The sequence below is a fragment of the Megalops cyprinoides genome, chromosome 18 (genome assembly GCF_013368585.1).
Source record: "Megalops cyprinoides isolate fMegCyp1 chromosome 18, fMegCyp1.pri, whole genome shotgun sequence".
NCBI lineage: Eukaryota > Metazoa > Chordata > Actinopteri > Elopiformes > Megalopidae > Megalops > Megalops cyprinoides.
This window is the reverse complement of record NC_050600.1, coordinates 23,917,008-23,929,150: the sequence shown is the minus strand read 5'-3', so window position 1 is coordinate 23,929,150 and position 12,143 is coordinate 23,917,008. Positions and strand designations below refer to the sequence as shown.

General features: G+C 41.2%; 1 protein-coding gene across 1 annotated transcript; it reads right to left on the bottom strand.

Moving 5' to 3' along the window:
* Positions 1-343: 343 nt before the first annotated feature.
* guf1 (GUF1 homolog, GTPase) lies at positions 344-10,624 on the bottom strand. The gene is made up of 17 exons (XM_036551462.1): positions 10,196-10,624; positions 9,446-9,557; positions 8,859-9,007; positions 8,140-8,220; positions 7,485-7,562; positions 7,209-7,292; positions 7,056-7,120; positions 6,509-6,712; positions 5,939-6,078; positions 5,527-5,650; positions 5,206-5,338; positions 4,792-4,935; positions 4,149-4,282; positions 2,773-2,874; positions 2,035-2,154; positions 1,370-1,406; positions 344-634 (listed from the first exon to the last, which is right to left on the bottom strand). Exons 1-17 carry the CDS (start codon positions 10,388-10,390, stop codon positions 500-502), a joined length of 2,037 nt encoding a protein of 678 aa, XP_036407355.1. The 5' UTR covers positions 10,391-10,624; the 3' UTR covers positions 344-499.
* Positions 10,625-12,143: the final 1,519 nt, after the last annotated feature.

Here is a 12,143-nt window from a genome sequence, read left to right as displayed (position 1 = left end):
CTACCAGTATTTTGCTTTTGTACAGCAGTGGTGGCAGCAGTTTAGCATAGTGGTAAAGAGCAGGACTCATAACCAAAAGGTTGCTCGTTCCATTCCCCACTAGGGCACTGCTGTTGTACCCTTGGGCAAGGTACTTAATCCACAATTGCCTCAGTAAATATCCAGTGATATCAATGGATAAGATTGTAAAAAAAAAAAAAAACTAACCTATGTAAGCTGCTCTGGATAAGAGCATCTGCTAAATGCCAGTAATGTGATGTAATGTACATGAGTAGATCATATTCTTGTAATTCAGTGGTGTTACAACATGAAACCTAGGGAAAGAGTGTAGTTGTGTGTTGCATATTTTTATTTACAATGATACATTCAAAAATAATTTTGATTCTTAAACCAAGGCTTTGATGCGGTCTAGTAGGAGGTTGCTTTGTCCTTTGAGGATGGATTTAAGCAAGTGCTACATTTCTTAAGAAATGTAAATGTAACTCGAGGCTGATGGTCCTCATTTCTCGTTCCGTTTTAAAACGTTGATGAAGGCGTCCTTGGGAACTTCCACATTTCCGATTCGCCTCATCTTCTTCTTGCCCTCTGCTTGTTTTTTCAGTAGCTTCATTTTGCGTGTTATATCCCCTCCATACTGGCGAAGCAAAAAAAAAAAAAAAACATCAAATGCCAATACCTGCCATTCTGTACACATATCTAAAGGAGAATTCCATTCATTTTGACAGTCTGAGTTAAGAGTTTAGGATATAAAAATATTCAGTTTTAATTTTCAACGTCTAATAAAGGTTCCTTTCTTGAGATATCTACCCTCAGTCATTGGTACTTCAAGTGGATGGACCTTTGCCATCTCTTTCAGCCAATCAAAACCGAAGGTCAATGTCAAGTCATGCTGTTAGTTCCACCAGTTTTGTTTGGCGAGAATAGCCAGAACAAGTACACAGTGGAAGCGTATGTTAACAATATTAGACATCTTACTAAATTACAAATCGCATTAAAGGCTTTTTTATATCCTATTCTTTTGTCTCAAACCTGGCTTAAAATGTCTAGACTTTCCCTTTAAAGGTGCCCAGGGTTGTTCTATTTGAGAGTAAAATACAGGAAGAATGTTGGATGTACAAAATATCCCTAGATCCGCCCAAATCAGGGCCATTGACTTGAGAAAGAGCTTGGTATATCCAACTAGGCACTTCCCCTGGGGCACATTTTGTAATTCTTTAAGATTGTTTTTTATTTTCCTGGAAGACATGGAATTAATTTCAAATCTCAAATTGATATACACGTGAAAGGATAATATTCCAGAAAAGAGCTGTAGGCACCATGTTACAAGGATGTGCCCAAGTGTAACAGGAAGAAAGGAATTAATACTTACACATTTTGCCAGTACATTTTTCCTGTAAGCTTTTATCCTGTGAAAGTAAAAACAAGACAATGTACTTCAATTATCTGAGGTTTGCAGGTTTGAAGGATACAAGTAAACAGACAGGTATTCAGCAAAACTCAAGCGTTTAGTTTTTCTAGAAGCCCTTTGATTTCAGAGAATTTTGAATTCAAATAAGGGCTGATCTGCTCACTATCCTACCTAGCGCAGCATGTTTATATGCAACCTAGACCATCTCTCTGAAAATCATAACATGACACTGCCTAATCTGCAGTCTGCAGACCTTTGTCCTGGAGGTCTTACTGTGCTGAGTGAAAAACTGGAATGTGTTTACTAGGCCAAGTTCCTGACCCCAGGAAAATGCGATCATAATCCTTGTACTGGTATAATGTTTGTATTAAGTACGCAGACGGCTCTTACACTCAAGTGATTGTTAAGCCTACTGATAATAAAGTTTTTTTTTTCTTTTTAGTGCAGACTTTCCTAATGCGTGCACAGAGCTTATAATCACGGTTTATGTCTCTTTTATGCTCAGTCTTTGTTAAACTTAATGATAGTGATCTCGCCCTTCCAAGGTGATCTCTGACATTCGCAGTTTTTTTTTTTTTTTGTCGTCCTGACCTCCCTAATGCATTGAGCGTATGATCATGTCTTACGTCTCTCTTGCGATGATTTTGCTGCCGATGGCCGCCTGAACGGCGATCTCGAACAGCTGCCTCGGTATGGAGTCCTTCAGCCGCTCACACACCGCTTTGCCCGAAACGTACGCTTTGTCCCTGCGGAACAACCAAACGCGGCCGACAGGCGTTCAGAACAGAGAACTCTGTCAATTCAGGGTCTGGATTTCAGGGACTCATCGCATCCTGGGCCACAATCTGGTCAAAGTTCAGTGAGGACACAGATCCAGTAATACAGCTGGATGCTTCCTAAGGCAGTTTAAGTGCCTCAGGATGTGTCCCAACTAGGATTTGATCCTAAAACCTTCTTGCTACAGATCCGTTCCCTAACCATTTTTCCACACTGCTACCTTCCAGCTACCTTTCAGGACACCCCTTTCTTGAAAAAGACATCAAAATGAAAACCAAAAATTCATAATACATCATTTTTTAACATTACCAAATATTCATATTATTCATATCTAATTTTAATATATATTTCTCTATTTACAGGTGTACACATCGATTACAGTTTTTTTTTTCACAAAAATATATCGACTTATTAAAGCTTACTGTGTGTCTATGGCACTTTGGATGCAACATCTACCAATCAGAGTGCACAAGTGTTTATAATTTAACCCCTGGGGTTACTCCGGGTACACAGAGCGTTGGTAGATGTGGACAGATGGTACACAGTAAAAGGAGTGTGGGAACCACATAAGAAAAGGACTGACTTACTTGTGAACAATAGTGGTGAGCTCTTCCACTGGCCTGCCATTCAACAAGATGTCCATCTTTACCAGGTCGGCAGGCATATAGCCTGCATCTTCATAGTCAAAGCTTTGGGGAGGAAGTCGTCATCATCATCATCATCACCATCATCATCATCACCAAAACCATTATCATTACCATAGCTGTCACCACCATAAGCATCATCATTTTTCCAGCAGATGCCTCAGTTCAACTACAATGCATCATTGTAACTGTAATAGTTAAGGTTTCAAACCACATTTAAGCGCATATAATCAGAGGTGGACACCCCGCCTTCAGAAAGTCATGCCACGTATTTGTTCACCCTTGCACTACACCAGCTGAATTTAATTAGCACAACTCTTCAGCCAGGCAGAGCAGGTAATTAGTGAACTCACCTTGTTTAGTGAATGGCTAGAACAAATACATGGAAGGACTTGTATTTTCTGAACCCGGGGTGTCCACCTCTGCATATACTAGTATCTTAAATAATACCTGACACGCAGCACATGTAGCTCTGTTTAAACACAATGCAAAAGAATCAAACATTTTAATCACACTGGATCACTGAAAATATACATAAAGGTCAATATGCAAAACATACTAGACCTTTTGGAATTATCAAGCAAATGTCCTTCTCCAATGGTACCACATACCATATTACTTAGTCTTAGGATTAGAACCATGCTTTTCCTATAAAATGCTGCTCTGTTAACCTTCATCAAACGTTAATGTGAGAGTAACTTGTGATGTATTGACAGGCCACAAAATCCGCCATCTCAATGCTAATCAAAACTGCACAAAGTCTTCCTGAAAGTTTAATGGTCCCAAAGTGGAACACTGCTGTTCTTTTGGGATCCCCTGTCTTGGTCTTCAATCGATTACAGTTTATTTCTGGAAATTCTGGCCTCATTTTGATTTGGAACTGGAGACAGTTATGTCTGGTTCGGGAAAAAGTACCCAGTCCCTGGGACTTGCAGGGGATCAGATGTGAAATGTTTCTATTTGAGATTTCGTTCTGTTAGGGGGAGTCAGGATCCCCTGTTTCCTGCCCCCTGCAGGTCCGAGCTAACACTCCGGGAAGTATGGTTCTAACACAGAACCCCAAGCTTTGGAAAATAACATGCTTAGTCACAAATGACTGTATAAGTATAGAAAATGACAGATTCCTTCAGGTATATCAGTAAAAAGCAGCAGTAATTAAGCTCAAGTTTAAGACAAATTCAAGCCAAGTGCAAATGCAGTTGACCTAAAATAAATACTAGTACTTCTAAACACACTTACAAATGAAGCATAACATGAATGGCTACAGAAGGAAGTTCTGGGCTTTATCTCAATGTTAAAAGGTGGAAGTCTCCCCTTGCCTGGAATATCCAGAGGACAGTGATTTGAGGCGGTCATAGAAGTCCACCACAATTTCATTCAAGGGGAAGAGGTATTTCATCATCACCCTGTTGTCATCGATGTAGACCATGTTCTTCTGGACTGCCCTGCGGTTCTGCAAAATGGACCACGCATGATGCAAAAAAAAAAAAAAACAGTATTAAGTATTGTGGATTTTGTGCTGCAGCACAGTTTAAATTACTCTACTCAACTCACCAAGACCTACGACAGATACTAACAATGTCTAATGCTTGACTTCTACCTTAAACATTTAGCGCATTCGTATGACTGCAGATTAAAATATATGTTTGAAAAACAAGCCCCTGTAGAAATATTTGGGTTTAAGCACCAAGCACACATCAAGTGACTAACACCACCAGAACAAACACTTTTCAGTAACTCACCACTTCAGTGGATCCTGTTAATCATATCTTTTCACCATCTAATGGTAAAACTAAAGAGCTGTTGTTTCACTGGGGGAACTGCTCAGTCAGTCGGTACGTCACTGAATGACTCAGTGGGTAATTGAGGGATACCACTGTTTGCAGGGTTGATTTGTTGCATATTAGATGCACATCCACCAAAAGAGTTTCACTGAGTTTACCGAAGTCAGAGTGGGCTTACCAGGCACAGGGTAACGATCTTGCCAATATGCTCGTCGGGGGTGATGATGGTGCCCATAACCATGGGCTCCAGGTAGTCGGTCACCTGGGACTTGTCAGGAAACTGGGCAGGGTTAACAATGGTGATCTCCTCCTCTCCATATTCCTGAACAACAGAGACAACGAATCAAAAGGAAACCCATTGCAGTACATCGTACTACGCTGGTCTCCAACCTAAGACCATGGTTCCCATGGCCCTCCAAACTGGGGTACCAGTGCCCTTATATGTGCTTACATTTTAACATTTAACATTCAACTATACTCAATTTCTCTTTTTGTACTCTTCCAAGTTTGTGTGGCAGAGTGTAGCTGTGTAAATGCAGGAGGGAGTAGGTTTGTGTGTGTGTGTATCTGTGAGTGACACACAGTGTTGTACCTTAATGAGCTTGGCAGATGAAAGGATAGCCTTGTAGGGCACTGTTGGTGCGGTCATGATGACTGAGGCGTTGTGCTCCTGCTCTAAACGCTGGTTGAACACCTCCATGTGGAGCAGGCCCAAAAAGCCCAACCTGCAAAGAGTGAGAGAGAGGAGAGAGAAAGTAAGAGAAGGAAAGAGTGATGAAGCAAAAAATGCTGCTTTACAAAAATGCCAAATTCTACATTTTCTTCTTTCATTCAATGTGTTATCCATGAAGTCCTTTAATGTTGATTCATCATTTATTCAAGTTCAAGGTGATTGACATCTGTAAAACCCCACCTCCAGCCAGCCCCCAGGGCTGGGCTACTGTCCCTCTGCATTGTCACACTTGAATCATTTAGGGTCAGTTTCTCAACAGCACTGCGGAGGGTGCTGTAGTCTGACTGGTCCACCGGGTACATCCCTGCCAAGAGAGGGACCACAAAGTTGCTGAATTCTGCGCTTTAAATGCACAACGCCTTCAATGCATATATGCAGACTGAGCATATAGTCATTCAAAGCACAACAGTGAGTTACAAATATCTCAAGTCTGAGACTTATTTTTGTTATACATTTGTGATGAGGGAATCTGACATTCAGTCTCTACATACATATACACCCATGTAAAAAGTCATTTCTGCCTTCTATTCAAATGTCCAAACAGTTTCTTATTTTAAGCCCGTCTGCTCAAACGCAAGATCTCAGTCCATACCGGCGAACACCATGGCTTTCGCAGGTTTGAATCCTGGCAGCGGCTCTACGGGATGTCTGTGGTGGAAGAGCGTGTCCCCAATCTGCGCCTCCTTCACCTCCTTCATCCCCGCGATTGCGTAGCCCACCTGTCCTGCGTACCTGGGGGAGGACACAATGGTCAACCCGCAGCAGGAAAACCCGCACTGCGGTCAGGACCACTGGCAGGAGCTCAGTCTAGAGCTCCGTCAATGGCGAGAGCCACCAAACTGGCCAGCAACGTGGTGCAATGTGGCCAGATGAATGAGCGAACAGATGGGTCAGATCCCATTTCTAATTCCACTGTTTCACCCTTGACTAAAGCCCTTCACTTGAAATGCTTCAGTAAATATCCAGCTGCACACATGGAGGATGTGTTAAATGTGTGCTGGCTTCAGGAAAAGCTGAAGAAGGAGCAGCACTGACAGTTTACGGTTATCTGTGGGGAAAGCACCACTCTGTGGGTGTGGTTTTGGGTGGGGCTCAGAGTCTGTCGGTGTGTGTTTCTGGATGGGGCTCATAGTCAGCGGGAGTGGTTTCAGGCGGGGCTCACAGCCTGTCTGTGGGGTGCTCCTCCGGTCTCAGGATGCCCAGCTCATTGACCTCGTAGGTCTTTCCCAGGTGAGCCGACATGATCCGGTCACCCTTACGGACCTGGCCCCCGAACAGGGCGATGTTGGCCACCACTCCACGGTAGTGGTCGAAGGTAGAGTCAAACACCAGGGCTTTGAATGGGTCATCTTTGTTGGCCACTGGCCTGGGAGGACAGAAGGGTTCAAAATCAGTGAGTGAGCAGACAGCTGCTTTAATACTATTGTTCCGTCAGACCTGCTGCATATTCTGCGGAGACTGCATATATATTGGAAAAATAGAACACTGGCTTACACTCAAGGACATTGTCTTTCATATTAGCAAATATGCCAGAAAACAACTGGATACATTTAAAATATGCTGCACCATTTTTTTGCAGTGCACCACACTGTGTACCCCCCCCGACATACAAAACTTATCCTCTTTTTGTTTTTAATTCTTAACCTTTCCAATAAATTCACTGAAGAATTGTTGAAGGAGGATGTGAAATAAAACTCAAACAAACTCACGGGGGGATTCGCTTCACCACTTCCTCAAGGACTTTACTGACATTGGTGCCCAGTTTGGCAGAAATCTGATGAGAGAGAACACAGCTCAAAACTTGAATCACATGGACGAGTGAGTGGGTATACACATTTGGATCAAGGAATGCTTGCAGTCACCCTTATGCAGTCTTCTTTTGGGATATCGAACACCTTTTCTATCTGCTTCTCAACCCGCTCTGGGTCAGCATTTTTCAGATCGATCTGCAGTAGAGAAAGAAAAGAAAGGAAACCTATGGTACTATAAAGTTCTTCCAATGGGAGTTTCAACCAATCCTACTTCAGCAAACCTTCAAGTGCTAGACACAGTACATTATGCAAGAACGTGGACTGTAATGCAACAACAGAAGAACAATACTGTACACCTAGGGACACTGCTCTTTGCATCAATTTTACCTTGTTAATCACCGGTATTATGGTCAGTTGAGCTTCAAAAGCCAGGTAGAAGTTGGCAACAGTCTGTGCTTGGATCCCCTGCAAACCAAGAGGTCACACAATTCAGTCATATGTAACAAGAACTTACAGCGCACTGTTACAAAATAACATAACAAGAAATTCCACAACGCTGTTATAATATAACATACCAAGAAATTACATTACACTGCTTTGCAAAGGTTAGCACCCTGGGCAACTGGCATAACTTTCATTTTTACATATCACATATTTACAGAACTGTGGATATTTAATGAAGCATTTGAAGTTCCTTGCTTTAAGGGAGTGTTTCTTAACCCTGGACATGGGAATATTTCACCATAAAATAATCAAAAATACATATGAAACTGTAAAACTAGGAGTAATAAAGGTGATCTGTGTTGCTATAAATCAGTCTAATGAGTCACATGTAGTCAAAGAATACTAATTTTCAAATATATCAGGCCAAAATTTCAAATGTAAAACTATCCATTAAAAACACAATGACGAAGTACTGTCACACACAGTACATATGTGAAATAAATACCTACACATGAAACTAACACCTGACAACATAAAGCAGTGGATTTTGTCATTCCCTCACTTTTAGACAGTTATCCATTACTGTTGTAGAACTAACCTGATTAGCATCAACTACAAGGAGAACTCCTTGGCACGCTGAGATAGACCGGGACACCTCATAGCTGAAGTCAACATGCCCCTGCGCATAGAAACACAGCAAACTGTTAGCCAGAAATGAAATATTTCCCATATATATATTATTATATATATCACCCATGTCTCAGAAGAGTGCGAGGTAACCCCTACTGGTTCTGAAGTTGAACAGGCCTGTTTATATGAAGTCATGTCAGGACCTGGGGTATGTAATAACCACTTTTTTTCCCAGTACAAATGTATCAGCAATACAAACAGACATAGTGTAAACTTTGATATACAGACCATGCAATTTTTTTTATTATTATGAGTTCACTCAGCAGGTACCAATATCCAGGGACAACTTCCATGTTTTATATTTCACCTGTCACCCATTAATGCAGCTGGGTATTTACTGACATACGTTTGGTGAGGTAAACCTCTTGAAGGTATCACAGCTGTGCCCCACTCATGACTCGAACCTCCAACATTCAGATTACATATCAGTCCTCCAAGAACTCAACCACACAACCACTATCGCTGGTCCATATAGTGATAAAAAGCAAGGCAGCCAGTAAATCCCTCAAAATGAGTGAAATGCAATCCTGATAAAGCATAAAGCATCAACGACAAAAGAACCTGGATTACAAACACGGTTCGCTACAGTGGTGCTCCACACTGCCACATTTCCTTACTGCAGCTTACAGGTGTGTCGATGAGGTTGAGCAGATAAGTGTGCCCTTGGTGGGCATAGAGGAGGGACGCAGTCTGGGCCTTCACGGTGATCCCCCTCTCTCTCTCCACCTGCAGTTTGTCCAGGACCTGCTTGTTCCGCTCCGTCTTGGCGATCGCTCCTGCAACGACGTGAGGGGTCGACCATAACCCAAGTCAAAACACAGAATGGTAAACACAGAAAGGCTTTTGGGCAGGCCTGCATTAAGTTCTTTTTAATCACTGACTTAAGAATTGGAGAATGTGGTGACTTTTAATTCATATTCAGTCTCACTGCATTGTATTTTGTACTTCACTCTGAGAATTAAGTTAAAGCAAGTGATGTCTTTTCCTTGTCATATGCAAAATTCTTTCTAAGTGTGAGCAACTGCCAGGCTCATGACACTAGTTAAGAACACATCAACCCATAATGCTCATTTAAACTAACTACTTAACATTCAATAATGGAGTACTGTATTTAGATTGAGTGTGGTGCTGGGAGTCTTTATGAACTACATGGAGCCCTGTGTGGAAGCTATTTGGCCTCCAGGCAAAGGGATGACAAAGGAACACAGTAATACCAGTAATTTCCAGTAGTCTGTCTGCCAGGGTGCTTTTGCCATGGTCAATGTGGGCGATGATACTAAAATTTCGGATGTTCTCCACAGGGAACTTGGACATGTCAAACTGCTCCTGAAAATCAGAAATGCATAATGTAAATTCTGTATTTGACAGACCCTTTCGAAAAAATCCAAGGGGGGGGGGGGGGGGGGGGGGGTGGTTGGGGGGTTACAGCAGATGCTTTCTAAATTATTTTGGATTAATAAATTTCGTAGCCTAAGGCTTTAACTCCACTGCAATTTCCTCACCACATACGATTCTCTACATTTTTACTAATTACCCCTACAATGACTTAGGTACCCTGGGGCAACCTGAGTCCCTCGCTGAAATATGTGAGTAACAAGACAGCTAGCTAGCTATAGCCTATACGTACTACAGTGCTAGCTACCTAACGGAGCATGGTGAACCTTCTAAAGTCACAAAGTTCAACGCTAACTACCTATGGCTATTCACCTATGATCAGCTCGCCACCTAAACAATATCTCCATTACTTTTATGTCCAACGAATTAATGCAACAGTATCCTAGCAATTTCGTGTATCGTGCTTGTGTTGTAATCCTTGAGTACAACACAAGCAACTCAACCCGTTGTAACTTACAACACGCAAAGACTACTGAGTTAACTAGCAGCTGTATTTACGTTGCTCAATACGTCGACCTACCAATGCAACCCAAATATGTAATGAAATCAGTAGATAGGTTGCTAGCTACCTTATCGCTCTGAGAACTGCACTGCCGGGAGATGTAAGTGTATATTGCCGGCACATTTCTCATCCACCGGTGTCTGATCACAGTGCACGTCGAGGTGTACCGCTGCTTTCTTATTATCTTTAATATTCTGAAATCCAGAAGACGTCTTGCAAGAGTTAACATAGACCCCTGAGCATATATTACAGACAGCTGCATTCTGCTTGTACATCTGTGATGCAGGACAATCTGTAAATTTTTTAGGAAGCTAGTCTAGCTAGCCACCTGCTTTGGTTCTGACTGTTCGTGCTTCAAGGCATCTAACATTATACGAAAAAAAAACGTCGAAATTAAACGTTTTTCACAATAAAGTGAAGTAACGTCATTAAACGTACGACTGTAAACGAGTGTCATTAAACTTTAAATGTTTTGTAAGAGATTTTATTAGGTAGGTAGTCCACCTCTTTCAGAAAAAAATGAAGTAGGGCAACATGACAGTCGAAGGGCGCAGCCATCTTGAGGTTAAAGGTTAAAACAGTGTAAATAAAAACGTCCTTATTTTTTATTTCTTCCAAAATACTGACACAAATTCCCGCAACTTATTTACATAACTCTAAATTTTTTGTTGATATTAATTTTTATAATCTTACTTAAATTCATTCAACCTCCAACCTTAAGATTCGCTCTGGGAAATGTAGCTGATATAAAAATGCTTCTGAATACAGTGGACAGCGGTCCCAGCAAAGTGCCTTTCAAACTTTTTTGTGTTGGACTTGTGCAGATTATAAGGGAAGACCAAATGACATTGTGTTTTACCACTGCGGGACATACATTAAATTTAAAGGAAAGAACGGCGTAATTAGGAAGCAAATCCCTTCCCACAATGCATTATGGGTATTGTTGTTTTTGTTTTTTGTTTTTTTTTTTTTTGTTTTTTTTTTTGTTAAAAGTGGATTTATTTAAATGCGGTTTTAGTAAAGCGTTACTTAGTCTGTTAGTCGCAGTCGGGGATTACCCAACTGCACGTGGAGTCAGAAATTCTGTTGGGCATAACTTTGTTTACAAATCCACAGTATTTACAAAACAACTACTGTGTACTCTTGAAGCATCAGAACCTCGCCATCAAAAGTCTGAGAAGTTGAGGGAGACTTGACCTCTGACTTGACTTGACCTTTATTGTAATTTCGTTGACGTTTCATTGACCAACCTTCATTCTGCTTATAAATTTAGGTCATTATCACTTTTTCATTATTTCAGGTTTAGGCCTGTTGCTGTAACTTTAGACAAGTGAGAAAGAAAGCGAGACTTAGGTGTGCTTATAATGACACCATTGAAGTGGAAGCTGTCCTACTTTGTGTGTGTGTGTGCGCGTGCATGTGCATGCCCTCCGTTGGTAGCTGTTCATACCCCTGACTAAATATGAACAGAAAACATTTTATATTTTAGGAACAGAAAAAATAAAATGTTGGATCTTAAATTTATAAAGTTATACTTCCCTCCTAATAGCATTGCACTGAGCAAATTCTGACTGTTCAGAAATAATACATTTTAATCCAAAAATCATGAGGGTCACATTTATTTCCCTCTCTGTAACTGTTATTTTGTAAATCCTCTTCTGGCATGGATTACATTGACAAGGCACTCTCTGTTATTTATGCAGTTCAGCAAGCTCAAACAATCCTGCTGGAATTTAACCTCCAATACACAGAAAAAGGCTGTTACAGGTTCAAGTCACAACTGAGACTAGGAAGCTCTGCTGTTACCTGTTTATCTGTGAGAGCCAGATAAAATAATGAAATCTTCAATTTATCAGTCTGCATTTTCCATTGAGGGAATGTCTGTTTGATGGTAATATCATCCACAGTTTTTTTAACCATTGCCCCCATGTCCTTGGCAGAAGGTATCCTTGATGTCATTATTTTTTCTAGTGACCTAGAGGAATGGTTAAATGAAATACATGTCTCAGCCCAGA

Coding starts and splice junctions, on each gene's coding strand:
- guf1 (XM_036551462.1), bottom strand. CDS start 10,390: ATGCAGCTGTCTGTAATATATGCTCAGGGGTCTATGTTAACTCTTGCA. Junction 7,293..7,484: donor TAATACCGGTGATTAACAAG/GTAAAATTGATG, acceptor TCTCTACTGCAG/ATCGATCTGAAAAATGCTGA. Junction 635..1,369: donor AAAATGTACTGGCAAAATGT/GTAAGTATTAAT, acceptor TTGCTTCGCCAG/TATGGAGGGGATATAACACG.